We start from the raw sequence: 18,514 nt of genomic DNA, 5'->3' as shown, positions 1-18,514 counted from the left end.
TCTCTTTACTAATTTAGATTTTCTTTTAATTTGTTTGAGGGCTCAGAGAAATTTAGACACCTTTCCACACCTGAACATCCCTGCCTCATAGGGCCAGCCTTCAAGATCTTTACCTGGCTCTAAGGATTTATAGTAGTAGCCTTCTTTTTTTTCTTTCTTTCTTTTTTAACTCAGAAGTTTTGTCTGTTCTGGTTCCAAATATTATAAACTTTAGAAAGTCACAATTTGTTTATATCGAGTTTGGGGGACCTCTTTGATTCTTTTCAGTCCTCATCAAAGTTTTGGATTTAAATCGTTCAGAACTACTCTTCTATCTTCTGGTTGTTCTCAGAACCTCCGTCTTCACGTTCCACTTGAACTGAAATTATTTTTGTATTTGTTCTTCATGCATCTAACTTTCTTCTAAAAATTTTACTCTCAACCAAGCTTTTCCTAGAATACGATTTTCCTGAGAAAATGACAGCATCTGAAAAGCCCAGCACCAAAGGACAAGCATGGTTAGATAAATCTCTTACTCTTTTAACCCCTTGTCTTTTGCATTATCTATTGCAATTTGTGACGATTTCTCTGTGTAGGTTCTGCACCACCGGATTGCCAAGCGACATTGTGGTAGAAGTGGAAGACATGACCTTCCATCTTCACAAGGTAAGCCTATATTAGATGGGTTTGTTCCCATCCCCAGGACTAACAATCATATGTACCCTATTCTCTGAAATTTCTCACCTGTGTGATATACTCCAGTTCCCTCTGATGTCAAAAAGTCGAAAGATTCACGACCTGATTACAGAGCAAGAAACGAATCATTCCTCTGCTGCTAGAATCCAACCTGCTGGCACAGAAACACAATCTGTCCCCGAGGAAATTGAGGAAGACGACGAAATTGCTGAAGAACACTGTCATATAACATTTGCAGACTTTCCCGGCGGCTCCGAGACCTTCGAGATAGCTGCCAAGTTCTGCTACGGTGTCAAAATCGACTTATCCTCTTCCAATGTGGTCTCTCTCCGCTGCGCTGGTGAGTTTCTTGAGATGACAGAAGAGTACTCTGAAGATAACCTCATCTCCAAGACCGAGAAGTTTTTCTCTCAGTTTGTCCTCAAAAGCATCAAGGACTCCATTAGAGCGCTCAAGTCCTGTGAGAGATTGATGCCTCTGGCGGAGACATTAGGCATTACGCAGATGTGTATAGATTCCGTTGTTGCCAGCGCCTCGTCATCGGATCCGGCATTGATTGGTTGGCCGCTGAGTGATCCCGGAGCCAACGACGCAACAACTCGAGGTTCTGACTCGAAGCAGATCTTGTGGAATGCGATTGGGACTGGTGGAAAGAGAAAAGGCGTAAGCAGAGGCGTTACAAGAGGAGACTCATGGCTTGAGGATCTGGCGCGCCTGAGTTTTCCTGTTTTCAAGCAACTCATTCTGGCCCTGAAAAATACGGATACGAGACCGGAGGTAATAGAGTGTTGTCTTCTGTATTACGCAAAGAAACACATTCCTGGTGTATCAAGGTCGAGCCGGAAGTCCTTAACCTCATCTTCGACGGCAGTTTCAGAGGCTCAACAGAAAGGGTTGCTGGAGACTATAATATTGAATCTTCCATTGAAGAGTAGGTCCAAGTCCTCCGCAGCAACGAGGTTTCTGTTCGGATTATTGCGAACAGCCAATATATTGAACGCATCCGAAGTTTGCAGAGATACATTGGAGAAGAAGATAGGTTCACAGCTAGAGGAAGCGACGCTGGACGACCTTCTCATACCCAACTACTCGCATTTGAACGAAACACTATACGACGTAGATTGTGTGGAGAGAATGTTAGGTCATTTCTTAGAGGGTTTAGAAGAAAGAAACGATGCCGCAACAATTGACGGCAGGTCGCCGACGTTAACGTTTGTGGGTAAACAAATCGACGGCTATCTTTCCGAGATAGCTTCCGATGCAAATCTCAAACCAGAAAGGTTCTACAACTTCGCTCACTCTCTTCCCGAACAAGCCCGACTCTTCGACGATGGTCTCTACCGTGCCATAGATATCTATCTCAAGGTAGCAACAAGTACCGACAATTAGTAATGTGATTTTTTCTCCTTGTCATTTTCGCAAACACCTTTAAGACACATGAATTCACTCTTCTATTCCTTACAGGCACACCCACGGACATCAGAAGCAGAACGCGAAAGGATTTGCGGGTTGCTGGACTGTCAGAAGCTAACACTAGAGGCGTGCACGCACGCAGCGCAGAACGAAAGGCTCCCATTGAGAGCAGTGATCCAAGTACTGTTCTTCGAGCAGCTTCAGCTCCGGCACGCGGTGGCGGGGTCGTTCATGTCAGCGGAAGCGGCGATCGACGGCGGGAGGCCATCTGGGGGCGGGATGGAAGAGGAAGCACGTGAGAAGGAGGGGAGCGGCACGTGGAGCGTAGCGGAGAGAGAGAATCAGGTGCTGCGGCTGGACATGGATAGCATGAGGACGCGGGTGCATCAGCTGGAGCGGGAGTGCTCCACCATGAGGAAAGTGATCGCGAAGATTGACAACAAGGCGGGCCCACAAGGAGGCAGAGGCTGGAGGGCATCCCTGGGGAAAAAGTTCGGGTGCAAATTCAAAACGCAGGTTTGTGACTCCCGCGAACAGGCAGTGGTTGACACACGCAAGGGACGACCCCATCAACACCAACCCCCCCATGCCCATGCCCATAATGAATAACCTGCTGCTTAACGTCACGTGAGATTGGTTAGCTGAATCATCTTTTTAATCCCGCATTCTGTTCATGAACTGTTAATAACAACCCCAAAAGGGCAAAAAACCCACACCCCCCACAGGATTTTGGTTTGGCAGGATGGTGATGTGGAAGTTAGTGATTGGTTAAGTGGAGACGCGGCTCTTGAGGTGAAGGGTGCAGAGCGCAAGACATGAGAAATATGGGGGAATAAATGAGAGGGGGTGTCAGTGATTATTGGTAACGGGGAATAAAATTAACTAATTAAGATGCATTATACGAGGCTGGGAACAGTAGCTGGGGGTGGCAGGGCCGGAAAATACTAGAAGGGAAGGAAGAATGAATAGGGATTGCTTGTGGTGAAAGGTCATCAAAGAAGGGGGAAGGGGTGATGATTGGGAGGAGGAGTAGCTAGAAAGGCTGGAGGATGGGGCCATAATTGGTGCACTTTTCCCTGTAGGCTAATCATAATCTCATTTATTTTAGAGAGTTGGGGATTCACAATCAGACCCATGATTTTGCTGCGTGTTCCGTAATTTTTCAACCATCATCATTATGTGACTGAGTCATGTATAAGGAACCTTTTCAATCAATACCCCCACATGGGCACCTCCCCTAACTCCTCATGTTTCTCTTTTTTTTTTTTTTTTTAAATTTGTTCAAGGCCCCAACCCAATACTCTTCGACTTTTCGTTTATATTGGTGCGACCCGGCTATGATAACAGCATTGCTCCTGCAATTGTAACATTTTCCTGACTTCGGTTAACGTTTTCAAGTGAAATAAGTTAGGAAAAATTGGTGAAAAATACCTATTTAAAAATTTATTTCGGAATTAGTCCCTACAAATGTGTCAGAGGTCCTTAAGGAAGACTAAATATTCAGATAAAAATACTGTAGTGCCCTAAACTAAGATTCAAAAAGAAAGATGAGGTTTCACCAAGTGCAACATACCATCTGTATCCGCAAATAAAAATCCCTTTTAAATACAATTAAACTTCTGTTATGTTCACATGAGCCTAACTGCAAACAAACTTAAACCGAGTGCAATATACCATCCGTATGTGCAAATAAAAATCCATCTCAATGCAATTGAACTTCCATTTTGTTTACATGAGTCCAAATGTGAATGAACTTTCACCGAGTGTAACATATCATCCGTATATACAAATAAAGATTCTTCTAAGTGCAATTAATCTTCCATTATGTTTACATGAGAGTTGGTGCAAATGAACATTAAGTGAGTACAACATACTATCTATATGTGCAGATAAAAATCCTTCTAAGTTCAATTGAACTTTCATTATATTCACATGAGCCCAAGTGCAAACAAACTTCAACCTAGTGCAACATACCATTCGTGTATGCAAATGAAAATCCCTCTCAATGCAATTAAACTTCCATTTTGTTCACATGAGCCCAGGTGCGAACGAACTTCTACCGAGTACATTATATCATTCATATATACAAATAAAAACCCCTCTAAGTGCAATTAATCTTTTATTATGTTTACATGAGAGTTGGTGCAAATGAACATCAACTAAGTGCGACATACCATTCGTATGTGCAAATGAAAATCCTCTTAGTACAATTGAACTTCAATTTTGTTCACATGAGCCTAGGTGCGAACGAACTTCCACCAAGTGTAACATGTCATCCGCATATACAAGTAAAAATTCATCTAACTGCAATTAATTTTTCATTATGTTTACATGAGAGTTGGATTAATGAACATCAACTTAGTGCAACATACTATTCGTATGTGAAAATAAAAATCCCTTTAAATACAACTGAACTTCCTTTATGTTCACATGAGCCCAAGTGCAAATAAACTTCAACCGAGTGTAACATATCATCCGTATGTGTAAATAAAAATCCCTCAAAGTGCAACTAAACTTCCATCCATATGTGTAAATAAAAATCCCTCTAGGAGCAGTTGAACTTCCATTTTGTTCACATGAGCCTAGGCGCAAACGAATTTCCACCAAGTGTAACATATCATCCGTATGTGCAAATGAAAATCTTTCTAAGTGCAATTAATCTTCCATTATATTTATATGAAAGTTGGTGCAAATGAACATCAACTGACTATAACATATTATTTGTATGTGTAAATAAAAATCCCTCTAAATGTAATTGAACTTCCCTACTTGGTAGTGCAGTCGCTTGATCCCTTGCTCATCCATATGCGGCTTGCCCAATTTTTCCTCTTCTACGTTGTCTTTCTTTTAAATTTTAGTTTAGGGCAACATAGTAATTTCATTTGAATATTTAATCTTCCTTAAGGACCTCAGCCTCTGACACATTTGCAGGGACCAATTCCCAAATAAATTTTCAAATAGGTATTTTACACCCATTTTCCCCAATAAGTTACTTTTTTATCTTTAGAAAATATTCATTTTTATTGGCTTATGAAGATTTTCAATCTCATCTCTTCAATCGAAACTTTCCCTCTTGTCTAAGGGTGAATATTTGGTTTTTCGGTTCGGTTATCAGTGATAACCGAACTAACTGAATAGAGTAAATTTTAAAAACCAAACCGAAACCGATTAACCGAACTAACCGAAACCGAATTAACCGAAAATTTCGATTCGGTTAACCGATTAAAAATATATAAATATAAAAATGATTTTAAATTAAAAATAATAATAAAACACAATTACAACTATTAATTAATAAATATTTCATGATTCAATAAGATTTATTATAACCATATTTATTGAATATAAATATATGTAAAAAGTTCACATATACCCACATATATATTTATTATAATAATATTTATTAAATATAAATATATGATATATTTATTTCGGTTATAACCGAAATTTTTTTCTGCTAACCGAACTGAACACCGAAACTGAATTGTTTAAAAAATAAAAACCGAATATATAACCAAAAAACCGAAATAACCGAACTGAAAAACCGAAATTGAATTAGGTTCGGTTCGGTTTTCTATTACGGTTCGGTTTTGCTCACTCTTACTCTTGTCTAAGCGAAGAGAAAACATCTTGAGTGACAGTAGAATCATTTTTTCTCTTGCCAAGGGGAATGGTGCCAAAACATGCTGACTCTAGTTTGATATTTTTTCCTTTCTCTGGTCTGGCTTTGTTATAGTGACTTAAAAAAGAAAATTAATCTCCAAGTTTGTTTCATTTGATTTTTTAATTAAATTTTTATAATTGCATTTTCTTTTTTTGTTTTTATAATTTCATTTATTGTTAATCAGGTGTGATAAAAAGAAAAAAAATCTGCACAAATCTAACTGAAAATTAGATACAACCATACATTACTTTTTTTTTTATTTATAAATGGCCTGCTTGATGACATCATATGCAGGAAAGGGGTCTCTCTACTCTTTCCCTGCAACTTCCATCCCCTTTGGCACTTCCCATCCCAACTATTACAAGTAAAATTTGCACTATTTAGATTTCGTATAAAATAATGTTATTAAGTATTTATTTTATTAGTGTTTTAAATTATCATGACTAAAATTTAGTAACTTAATTTTATTTATTTTTTATTTTAAAAAATTAACGTTTTATTTATAAAATAAGAAATTTAACCATTCAAATCTCAATCTCATAATTAATGCATCTTTCCATCCTTTTTTTTTTTTTTGTGCCAGGTACATCTTTCCATCATCCATCTTTGCAAGTTCAATTTTATTATTAAGACTCTTGGGCCCGGTCCAACAAGAGACCCCAAAAAAACAACTTGAACCCTAAGATGAAAAGGCGGATGAACCCTAATACCTGCCCGGGAATGTCTCCGTTGCGTATAAAAGTACGACATCGAGAATTCAATTTCTCGAAGGGTACGGGTACTTTTCGGGGGAGTGGGGCCTTTGGTTCTGCATGCGTTTCTCGATTGCTGGTTGTTTCATGTTTCAATTGCCTTCCTTTGCTTGTATTTCTTGTTATGATCCTTTTTTTTTTTTTTTAATTGATGGCAAATCTCTGATGGATGGATTGTGAGATTTGCGGGATTTCTTCTCAGTGATGATGAATGAAAGATGACGAGTCCGATCACTTTTCCATTCAGTGACGACCAAGCGAGGCATTTGTCTGAGAGGAGTCCTCTCTTTCATCGTTATGTTTTTGTTTTCTGTGTGCCTGCTTTGTTATATGTGTAGTTTGTTTAATTTTTCTTTTTTCCCGGTGAATTTGCATTGTTTAATTGTTTGTGGAGGAAATTTGATGTTTGTTATTTAGTGTTTTTTTTTTAATTTTGTTTTGAATTCCACTATCAGATTCGAATACATGGCATTGTGATGATACTTACAAATTGTTCATATGATTATTCATACGATGAATACAATACCTCCTGCTCATTCTGAATGCATATTATTCGATGTCATCGAAATTTGTCGGGAGCAATTTTCAGGTGGAAGAATCTGTTTTTATTATCTTCTGTGGCTCGATTTGCTTGTCTTAGTCGCCATTACAAGCAGTCTTAATTTGGAGGAAATAATTACTTATGCAGCTGAGCTTCTCTTACGTCTTGATGTAAATGGCAGATAAGCATGATGACGGCAAATTGTATTAAATTCTAATCAGTTTGCTTGTTCGTGGAGCACTGAGTAGTGTGGCCTATGTTCTTCTGTGTGGATTTTGAAATCTTTGTCAATAGGTTTTTGAGTTTTTCCCACTTGCATAGACGTGTATGCTCGCAGAACAATCCGTCTCCTTGACCCTGACACCTCTGGCTACACCAAAGTTTCAGATTCAAGTCTTCAACTATTGAAATTTAATTTTTAGTTTATTTTCCTAGAACCTGACTACCTGACAACCTGTGCTTGAAAATAAATAAGATGATTTAGATTTGGGCTTTAGTTCAAAGGCCCCAGCCGGAATCCTCAATAGGAGGTTAGGAACTTAAAAATAGAGTGAAATGAAATGAATGGGAAGTAAAATGAAAGAAAAGCTCCTTATGTATCAAAAAAGAAAGAAAAGAATGAAAGTGAGTTTTGAAAATTGTAGGATATGTTAAAAGTAAACGAAATCCTTATATTTACTTGTGCTTTAAATATACCTAAGGAATTTTTATGTCACACACTCATTATAAAAATAGTTCAGATTTTAATTCCTTTTTAAAATTTTATCCTTCTTTAATACCACTAAAACATATAATGGTATTTTTTTAACGATTGATGCCTGAGCGAAAAACAAAGAAAGAGACTCTCTATTTGTGAATCTAGAGCACCCAAAAAATCAAAGTCGTCGGAGACTACGAAAAATTCGAAGAGCTAGCCATGGACATGGAAACCTAGAAAGCAGAACCATTTCCAAATGATGATCTATTAATCTATTACTACCTCCGATTCTAATTATAAGAGTCAGTTGACTAATTTAAGAATATTAAAGAAGTAAGTTGAGTTAGTTATTTGTCTTAAATAGGTGTTGTTTTTCCTAAAATATCCTTGCTAATCAAATGTACTAATTAGAACTATAATTATTAGAAGGATTATTTTAAAACAAATTGAGTAAATATAAGAGATAAAGTAGATTGGGGTCTAATATTTAAGATCAAAATAAAAATCAAACAGGATCTTATATTAAGAACCGGAGGTAGTATCATCATTCGTTGCAAACTCGAACTTCTTTGGCAAGCACCCCGAAACCATTTTAGCAGCCACTTCTCAAGTTGTTATGCTTGTGCCCTTCGAACTTCGAAGACACTAATTATGAAACAAATAAAATTTTTACATTTAATTTTTAATTTCTAATTTTATTGCCACGTCATAGATTTCATTCGCCTGGATGGCCTATTTTATGACCGCAAGAATCTTGATCCCAAATGAGAAGCTTCCAACGTGGCAAGCAGTGGCACCAGGTTCGGTGGACCAATCATATATCATCTTATCTTATCCGTGATCTTACTCATACCATCCACCACACAACTCTCCAGATCCTCTTCTTCCCCAACACAAAATCACTCTCTCTTACAGAGACACAGAGAGAGCAATTGTGGAAACGACAATGGCCGCCTCACTGCAAGCAGCCGCCACCCTCACGGCCATGCCCTTGCAGCTCAAATCTTCCCACTCCATTTCCAAGGCCTTCGGCTTGCAACCTTCTGCATCGAGGCTCACTTGCTCTCTTCACCCTCATCTCAAGGACCTCGCTCACAAGTGTGCCGACGCCACCAAAATTGCAGGCTTCGCCCTCGCCTCCTCTGCTCTCCTCGTCTCTGTATGTTTCATTCTTTTTCATTCCTTCATTCATTCTTTCTTTTTTGTAATTCTGGGAACAGTTGCCGATATTTGATGCTTTAACACATTCTTTGTCAGGGGGCAAGTGCCGAGGGTGCCCCAAAACGCCTGACCTACGACGAAATCCAGAGCAAGACATACTTGGAAGTCAAAGGAACAGGAACGGCTAACCAGTGTCCGACCATCGATGGCGGAGTTGACTCATTCGCCTTCAAGCCTGGAAAATACAACGCCAAGAAGCTCTGCCTTGAGCCCACCTCTTTCACTGTGAAAGCCGAGGGTGTCAGCAAGAACGCCCCGCCTGAGTTCCAAAACACCAAGCTCATGACCCGCCTCACCTACACTCTCGACGAGATCGAAGGCCCCTTCCAAGTTTCTGAAGATGGCTCCGTCAAGTTCGAGGAGAAAGACGGCATCGACTATGCCGCCGTCACGGTCCAGCTTCCCGGAGGCGAGCGCGTGCCTTTCCTCTTCACCATCAAACAGCTGGTGGCTTCTGGAAAACCAGACAGCTTCAGCGGAGAATTTCTGGTGCCGTCGTACCGGGGATCATCGTTTTTGGACCCCAAGGGAAGGGGTGCTTCCACGGGTTATGATAATGCGGTGGCATTGCCGGCCGGAGGAAGAGGAGACGAGGAAGAACTTGCGAAGGAGAACAATAAGAGTGCTCAGTCATCGAAAGGGAAGATAACTTTGAGTGTGACGAAGAGCAAGCCTGAAACTGGAGAAGTGATTGGGGTGTTTGAGAGCCTTCAGCCATCTGATACTGATTTGGGAGCTAAAGCTCCGAAGGATGTGAAGATCCAGGGCGTCTGGTATGCTCAGCTTGATTAATTCAGAGACCTTCTTCTTCTTCTTCTGATCTGAGTAATATGGGGCTTCAGATTTTGTTGTAACTAGCCAGGGTTGCATATTCGCTTCTGCACCATCCTAGAGCCCAAAGGGTAATATTTTTATTACTATGTTTGTATATTATAATGTTGACTTCAAACTATAATAAAATGTAGTTTTAATTGGCGGTGGCCTGGCTATTTTTTGTAACATTCCATGTTCTTGTTTACCCCAATTGTAAGATGGTTTGTCCTTTACATGGGCCCAGCCACGGATGTTATTGTTAGTATTACTATCCGGTCAGTTTCTCTGCGCATAACCTTAAACAAATCCATCCTTTAATTTCTATAATTTTCGTTTAATTTTCTGACAATTTTAATTGAAGTATGAAATTTGATGACGTTTTTATATTGAATGATACAAATATAAAATAAATTTGTATTATTTTATTTAAGAAATTTAAGAACCATTCAAGGTTTACTTGAACACATCAAAAGATTGGAAAAGGAAATAAAAACAAGCAAGGAAAACTGGTCAGCACAAATTGATTCAATTTGTTGTGAAATTTATGCCCTTAAAATTTGTAATATGGCGTTTATAGTGTTAAGGAATGTTTGGTAGGAGAGTCAAGCGGTTTAACGGGGAACTATTTAATAATTAAATTATCTAAATTACCAACTCTATATAATGTAACAAATTTAAAAACCGAATCAAAATTCAAATCATTTTGTTAAATTAGATTCAAACTGCATCCTATATTGAACTTGCATAAAAATGAGCAAGTGTTTGTTATCAAGAACACAGAATACTTGTCCCGTCTATTAGCTTTCTGAAAGAAAATAGACATGTATCAAATATTCTTAGGAACCTTATAACAAAAGAAATAAATCAAAATTAGTGAAAGGATTTTACAAGGAATTTACTTAATTAACAGACAAATTAATCAATTTGGATATATCTACGAATATGCAATATAGGTCAAACAAGTCGAACAACAAAAGTGAGGTGAAACTGTATTTTAATTACATAAATAAGTTTAGAATTTGGAAGTCCAAAAATATGGACTTTAAACTACTTATGGGGAGGAATGTTTGGTAGTCACGCTAATGATGAATGGCACGAAAAGTATAAGCTGTTTTGGTTTTTTGCACGAAACGTGGTGTGTATCAGAAGCCAACCGAGCAAAACGCATTCTACGTGTAAGAAATCCAAACGATGAGAAGAGTCTCTATCCGATTCCACGCTTTTTGCATTGCAATTCACTGCAAAAGCAGAAGGATATGCTATTTTCCTGCTGCCATATGTTGCTAGAATTTCATACTCCCAGCTTTCTTTGATTTTCTTTTTCCCTTTTCACTTTCCTCAACACCCACTATCTGTTTGATTAAATTACCATGACAAGAACTTGCTCGCAACAATGGAACCGCCGGGAGTGTTTGGCACTAGCTCAAGCTTCACTTTGCGATTGGGCCAGACCGGTTTCTCCACTGCTTCGCTTCTCTTTCTGTGCTTCCATGTTGAATTCTATGGTTACACTGCTTTCTGGTATGCTTTTCTTACCTTCCTTCCCCCTACTCATTGTTGTTCAATTTGAGTCCAAATTCTCGGTCTTGAATTGCGGGTACTCCAGGAAAGCGATGATCATCGGTTCCTCTGTCTCATAAATTTTGTAAAAATATTTGGGAGAACCAAGTTTCCGAATTATATTTTGGGCGGGATAGGCAAGCGAGGGCAGGGTGCGTATAAAATGAGGAGCTTTACGAGTCAAAGGGCACGAGAGAGTGCCATTGTATGCATTAGTTGCAGCTTTACAGAGTCTAGGCCAGATAGCGTGTCATTTCTATTTTATTTAAAGAGTCAGGTATTAACTGCTCAGGTAATGAGTTTGAACTCCTATTTATAAGGAAGCTTTCACGCTGCTAAATTATAAGGCGATTTGCTAGTGTGTCATTTCCTGATGGGAACAAATTATACAGAAGTAGCCAACTACCTTACTTGGGGTTCTTTTTCAATCACTGTCTTTGTTGGTGATGCGCAGCTATTCTATTATAGCAATGGGGTTGGTGGTTCCTTGGAGTGCAACATTGTTTGTGGTTGATGCATATTCGCTCCTCGTAAGATGTTTACCGCGTCAAAGAATGATCATATGGATCGTCTTCTTTGGAGACATAGTATGTGAAGTTTCTGACTAAAATGACCTAAAAGGCCTCATTTCTGCCACACTGCACTAATAATTTTGAGTTTTGTGTGCCCCTTCAGTGTCTGTCATATCTCTCTCTGGCTGCAGCTTGCTCAACAGCCAGCGTCACAGATCTGCTGCAACATGCTGGTGGATCCGTCTGCCCCACAAATTTATGCAATGGATTGCAATTGTGTGCTGCTATGTCCTTCTTGTGCTGGCTTCTTTTATCAACTTCTTGCCTCTTTAATTTCTGGCTCCTCCCTTCCTTGTAAATTTTAAGCTTGATGACGTTATGACTCAAACTTCGATAATACACAGTGTTCCCTTCTTCCTACAATGGATTCTTTTTCTTTCCCGGAGGATATTCCAAATAGGTTGGGGTTCGAGGTGCCTTTTTTCATACTTGAAAATCCAGTTAAGAGATTGGAAAACAAATGTTTTTGTCAAGGCACCTCAAATCTCAATGTTCTTTTTACCCCTCATCATTCACCTGATGGAAGGAACTCAAGTAACCTTCATGCTCATGAATTGAAGAGTTAAACTCGTAACTTCTTATAAGTTAAGATTCAAGGAGGTGTTTATTGTCAATTGAGCTAAACGTAATGGCCAGAGAATCCTCGTATACTCCCGAAGATACATTATTACAAACTGTTCTTGGCATTTAGATATCCATTTCAAAGAAAACTTATCTAAAACTACGTATTATTGATGTGACATAAATCCATAAAGTGGAGGCGGGGTTTTCAGCCATCAAACCTAAATGTATGCTTACACTTGATTTCGCCCTAGTCTCTCTTGTAGGAATAAATATAGAAGGGATGAGGAAATCATACCGGGTCGGATTGGGTCGGTTGGATCCTTTGAGTTCATGTTATAAGTTAGATTATAAAAGTTTAAGCTTTGAGTGCACAATAGAGCATTTTTTTGTAGGAAAGAATAAGAGAGAGAAATAGTAGAAAAAGCTCAACTATTGGAGTGAGTTGAATTGATTGGTGGAGGCCTTTATTTATAGCTTTTGTTAGGGGTATTTTGGAAAGCCAAAATATTAACTGAGCTCATCAGGTTAAATTGAGTTAGGATAAATACATCTTTATTTCATAATATCATGATATTTGAATTTAAATCCAGAATCAATTACAATTAATTCTAAATATATACTCAATACATATTTAATGTATACAATATAAATTAATTAAATTTATATCGTAACTAATTGGGTTTAATTCAGGATGTTTGGCCGAGTCAAACATATCATAATCTTGCTTAAATATTTGATTGGTATATTATCTTAATATCCAGTCAAATAGTCCGGTCCATCAAGGGCGGATCCAAGCCCAAAACCTAACAATCTCTAAAATAACCTCAGATGGAGACGTACTAGTTGTATTTGTGGGGCTGGGCTTAAGAACTAGGCTTATGTGATATTTGGTGGTGTTATAATTTTATGGGCGCTTGTATATTAGGGTCAGCCCAGCCTGTTTGACATCCCTTACTTAGGTTAGGCCCATTGACCCTTGCCCTGTTTGCCAAGACGCACGAGAAAAGCAACATATTCATCAAATAACCATATCTTGTGTTATTTTGAGAATCAAGTTCATAAATTTTTATTCTTTTAGACCACTAATAATAAATAACCATGATTCTGCTTGTAAATTTGTGATATTTGAGTGGTAAATATATACTGGTAGTGTTCAATATCTTTTTAGTTATATGTGAATGATAAATGCTTATAGCTTGGTTAGTAAATTGACATGTGAATAGTAAGTTCAAGGGACTTTCTTAATACTACCTTCAGCCCTAAATATAAGAGTCAATTAATTAATTTGAGTAGATTAAAAAAATAAGTTAAGTTAGTTATTTGTTATAAATATTTTGTATTTCCTAAAATATCATTGTTAATCAAATATAATGAGTAGAACTATCATTATTATAAAAACTATTTTTAAAAAAATGAATAAATATGATAGATAAAGTGAATTGGGATCTTATATTTAGGATAAAAATAAAAGTCAAATAGGGTCTTATATTAAGGAGCATGATAGTAATTAATATGTGAATTTTGTCTTTCACTATAATTTTTCTTCTACATGTTTCCAATTATGTTGTGAAAACCCGGAAGAGCAATCACTATGATTCAGGCCAAGTTCAGTATTTTATTATTGTCGTTATTCTTCTTATCATTACTCTATACCTAACTAAACATATAAGAGAAATAACATTTTCATTCTATTCTATATTGTATCAATTACAATTACAATTGACTATCATTTATGTTTTTTCTTCATACATACATGCTCTTTTCATACTTAAATCAAGTTTGCGTACTGGATAAGACACTAGAGCTTATATTAATGTTAACACACATCTCATGTGTAAATTGCAAGGCGATTTATTGTTATCTAAGCGATTTATTGTGATTTGTGAAATGTTTAAGAGTATGAATAATCTTGCATTGTATAACAATTGTAATTCCCAACTCTTTCGAGACCGTATATGTGCCCCCCCCCCCCCAAAACCAACAAAACACATATATTTACTGCTTTTAATTCATAATTTTTTTTTCTACTCATAGGTATCTTTCTATTAGAAACAACTCTATTTGAGACACTGTTAGGCCCTACATGTTAACACTTCTCCCAGTAGGGATTCAAACATTGATTCGTCATGTTGTAAGGGACTAGTCCCTTCCACTAGATCTAATCCTTGTTGGTTAATTCACAATTTTGACATCATTCACACATAATTATTACTTATAACTGTGGCATGCTTAACTTTATTGAGCCCCTAATGCTGATTATGTTTTTAAAAAATCACATAAATATTGGTCGAAGATAATATCCAACATCAACTTGTACAATAAATCTGTTCATTCGTTGTTTATTTTAAATGAACAGTGCTCTCATTCAATTGCGCACATTACGGATGCCACGAGTCCACGAGCACATATTGTAATGATCATAATAAAATTAATTAATAATGAATAATTATTCCAATAATGCTTCAAGGATTGAAACACCGGTAATGATATACACGCTTAATAATGGAACACGCAATCCTGCAGTGTCTGAATGGTAATGTATCTTGGGCTAAATCCAAACGGATTATATATGAAGCACATATAATTGTTTGAGGAACCAAATTATTAAAAAAAGGATTAGGATTTAGGAATTACATAATTGTTGGTGAACCGACAGGCAATAACACATTCAACGCATTTATATATATATATGTATATATTGCTTATTTTAAGACTTTGAAGGCAATAATGTGCGTGGGTATATATAGCTATAGGTAGCCACAAACAATGATCCTATATCTATAATTTCCATTTCGAAAGACAACTTATCATTTAGGTATCTTTGATTTGATTTGAGTATAAAACTAATTAGGTTTATTGCCAAGAAAGTTCCTCGTTGCTATGAAAAACCAGAGATAAAGACAAGCAAAGGGTCAAATCAACATAGGATCAGGACCACAGCCCGAATATATAGCAGATGAAGCGGTGCCATACAATATAATGATGCACATATATTATTGTGTTCAATGCATCGTGTTCATAATTTCATACTTAATCCAATTAATAGAGGTTTGTCTTAATTATTAGTTCCTGCACTTGGGTAATTCATTATGTTTGAATACTCGAAACAATTTGGGAATTAGTTTCCGAAGTTATTGCAAGTGAGAAATTAAAGAAACGCATGAAATTAGGATATCCTAACAAATTAAAGATGAATTTGCTTTAGCTTGAGGTATTGAATGCCAAAGATAGCTCCAGATATAATCAAAATTGTGGCTAGGATGTAGGAATGCGGGCCTGGTGCATCAGATAATGGCAACCAACTTACGTTGTCCGTCTATATATCATAAATGACAAACTTAGGATGATTAGATGCTTCAGCGATAGCTAAATTGATAAACAATAATTGAGAGATAAAGTAAGATGAAACGTGGAAGGTAAAATCTTATTGATATGTTAGTTAAAAAGTTAATACTGCCTCTAGTACTTAATATAAGACTTCGTTTGACTTTTATCTTGGTTATAAATATAAGACCCCAATCTACTTTGTCTTTAATATTTATACATTTTTTTCCAAGATAGTCCTTCTAACAACAGTAGTTCTAGTCAATACACTTGATTAGCAAGTATATTTTAGAAAATATAACACCTATTTATGACAAATAACTAACTTAACTTCTTTTCTTAATCTCCTCAAATTAGTCAACTAGCTCTTATAATTAGGACCAGAAGTAGTACAATTTTTTATCTCTTAAATTTGCTCTCATTTTGAGTTTGGTCACTCCAATTGTCTTAAACTATAGTTTTTAGTTTCTCAAGTTTCTTCTCATTTAAAATATTGATCTCTATAATTTAACAAAAACCTGTATCATTTTACCCTTTGAAAGCCAACACTGAAATGAAAATAAATTCGGGAGACGAAAAATTATATGAACTCTGTATTAAAATATAATTATTAGCTCAAAAGATGCATGTTACCAAAACAAGACTAGCGCCACCATGTTTTGGGTCTGTGGGCACAGAGGCCGAGTCCTTTAATTGCCCTGAAAACAACTTCACGTACGTGTTAATAAGAGGCTATATGGAAGACACGTGAGTTCACAATTTAAATATATATATTGGTAAATGGAAATCCGTTTGGTAAATTCATAAAGAATTAAAGATACTAATGTATATATTCTGTAGCAAGCTGTTTTGCATGCAAAATCACGCTTTTCATCATTTAGTATTGACTCAAAATATGAAATTAAGGTAGATGATCTCAAATTCTGGGCGTGGCACACAGACAAATGGATGCCTCCAAATATCGCAAATGGGATCATCATATATAAATAATGGGTATCTTGATTGGCTTGCAACTTTCTTGGGATCAGGGTTTATAGGAATATTATATGTATATTTATTTATATATTCGTGGGTGTTGATTCTATGGAAGCTTAAAAAGCCACCAAACGGGCAATATTCCCCATGATATAAGAGATACATGTTGACGCGAATTAACTGGGAACACGTTGACCTGAATTTTGTGGTGACTAATATATCCCCTTTAAATTGCATGAACATTAATTATATTCTTTGAATATGAGTAATTATATACAAGAATATTACAATTTTAAATATAATCACAGGCCTCTAAAAAAATTTTTAATTAAATTCTTTTATGACATGAACAATATGCTCTTCAGTTCTCACACGCTTAGAACTTCATTATGAAAAAGATCTCTTAATTTATGAGATCAAATTAGTGTTACGTTTACTCCAGGAAATAAGCCATCTGTCTTTTTTATGACAGATATGTGTGTGCCTGTGTATCAGCGCAGACAGAAAGAGGTGTCTTCAAGGAACCAACCTCAAATTAACAGAAAACCCTAGCAGCACCAACTGAATTATGAAAAGAAAAAGTAGACATGTATAAGCACAATAAAAATAATATAATGGGGGCCCTTGTTTTAGATAAAGGACAAGCTTGGGTGAGGAAGAAGCTTCATGGAAGGAAAAGCTTAATGAAATAAAGGTATGTATCACTTTCTTCCACACTCTCCCTCTCCCTGCTCATATTCATGGATTCGTCAAGCTTTATATTATTGATTCGTACGTCTCCGTTGAAAGTGAAACCAGTTAATGGTTATTATATATGCTTTGTCCACCTTAATTCATTTTCATGCTATGCTTCCTCCCACCTTCATGTCTCTCTTTCATCCCTATCACTGTGCCTTTAATCCCTCCAACTCCTTAATTAATGTCTGTTTCCCTCCCCACCATCTCCATCTTTAATTATTTAATTTTTCTTCTGTTCAGAATGGGAATATCATAGATGTATATATTTTTATCGTTATTTTTTTTCACATTTTTTGCAAGGCAGAAAACGATGATTTAGGATCGAGAAATGCAGGAAAGGGCCGTGGCTGGCCTGGCTTTAATTTCGTCCGTTAGAGTTGCCACATTATCGTTTGCTTTCTTTTCGATTTCTTTTCAAGTTAAAATATATTTAACATCCCAAAATATTTTTTAGGTATATTCAAATTCTTAAAATATTTTATAATGTATCCAATATTTTAAAATATTTTTTAGGTAAGCCTAATACTGTGAAATATTTTTTTTATTATGTCTAATATCTAAAAATATTTTTTGATGCATCCAGCATTAATGTAAGAAAAGAAATATTTCAAGATACTAAACACACCTAAAAAATATTTTAAGGTGTTAAAATGTATCTGAAAAAATATTTAGAAATACTGAATGCATATGAACTTTTTTTTTTATTTTAATCATTCACTTTTCTATTTGTTTCATTATAATTTATTATTAGTATTATTATCTACGCCTTCCAATACCTTTCTTCCCCTCTTGTCGTGGCTTCTTCTCCATCTGCCACCCATGCGCCTTCCCCCTCCTTCCTTTGCCACGTCTCCTTCTAGGACACTGCCACTCATCCAAGAGCCCCTTCCCTCTTCTCTTTTACATCAACATAAAACTCATACAAAACACGAGCCTTTTAATGCAATGTTAATTTTTTTTTCAATTTCAGAACATAACAAAGTACTATTTTTAATTTTTAACATG

The 18,514-nt window shown here is 36.6% G+C and overlaps 3 protein-coding genes and 1 non-coding gene across 4 annotated transcripts; all 4 read left to right on the top strand.

The window, feature by feature from the left end:
• Nucleotides 1-436: 436 nt before the first annotated feature.
• On the top strand, nucleotides 437-2,715 carry LOC114719155 (BTB/POZ domain-containing protein At5g66560-like). Its single transcript, XM_028904619.1, has 4 exons — nucleotides 437-497; nucleotides 576-645; nucleotides 742-2,040; nucleotides 2,140-2,715. The coding sequence occupies exons 1-4, from the start codon at nucleotides 457-459 to the stop codon at nucleotides 2,695-2,697; spliced, it is 1,968 nt and encodes a 655-aa protein (XP_028760452.1). The 5' UTR covers nucleotides 437-456; the 3' UTR covers nucleotides 2,698-2,715.
• A 3,985-nt stretch (nucleotides 2,716-6,700) lies between these two features.
• On the top strand, nucleotides 6,701-6,783 carry LOC114719172 (small nucleolar RNA SNOR75). Its single transcript, XR_003737889.1, has one exon. It is a non-coding gene; the product is annotated as a small nucleolar RNA SNOR75 (small nucleolar RNA).
• A 1,830-nt stretch (nucleotides 6,784-8,613) lies between these two features.
• Nucleotides 8,614-10,020, top strand: LOC114719130 (oxygen-evolving enhancer protein 1, chloroplastic). Its single transcript, XM_028904588.1, has 2 exons — nucleotides 8,614-8,901; nucleotides 9,000-10,020. The coding sequence occupies exons 1-2, from the start codon at nucleotides 8,689-8,691 to the stop codon at nucleotides 9,753-9,755; spliced, it is 969 nt and encodes a 322-aa protein (XP_028760421.1). The 5' UTR covers nucleotides 8,614-8,688; the 3' UTR covers nucleotides 9,756-10,020.
• Nucleotides 10,021-11,169: 1,149 nt separating this feature from the next.
• Nucleotides 11,170-12,206, top strand: LOC114719132 (CASP-like protein ARALYDRAFT_485429). Its single transcript, XM_028904591.1, has 3 exons — nucleotides 11,170-11,297; nucleotides 11,791-11,923; nucleotides 12,012-12,206. Exons 1-3 carry the CDS (start codon nucleotides 11,170-11,172, stop codon nucleotides 12,204-12,206), a joined length of 456 nt encoding a protein of 151 aa, XP_028760424.1.
• Nucleotides 12,207-18,514: the final 6,308 nt, after the last annotated feature.

This window comes from Neltuma alba, unplaced genomic scaffold (assembly GCF_004799145.2).
Source record: "Neltuma alba isolate B1F8T4 unplaced genomic scaffold, ASM479914v2 tig00011895_pilon, whole genome shotgun sequence".
Classification (NCBI taxonomy): Eukaryota; Viridiplantae; Streptophyta; class Magnoliopsida; order Fabales; family Fabaceae; genus Neltuma; species Neltuma alba.
This window is presented reverse-complemented; position numbering and strand designations above follow the sequence as displayed.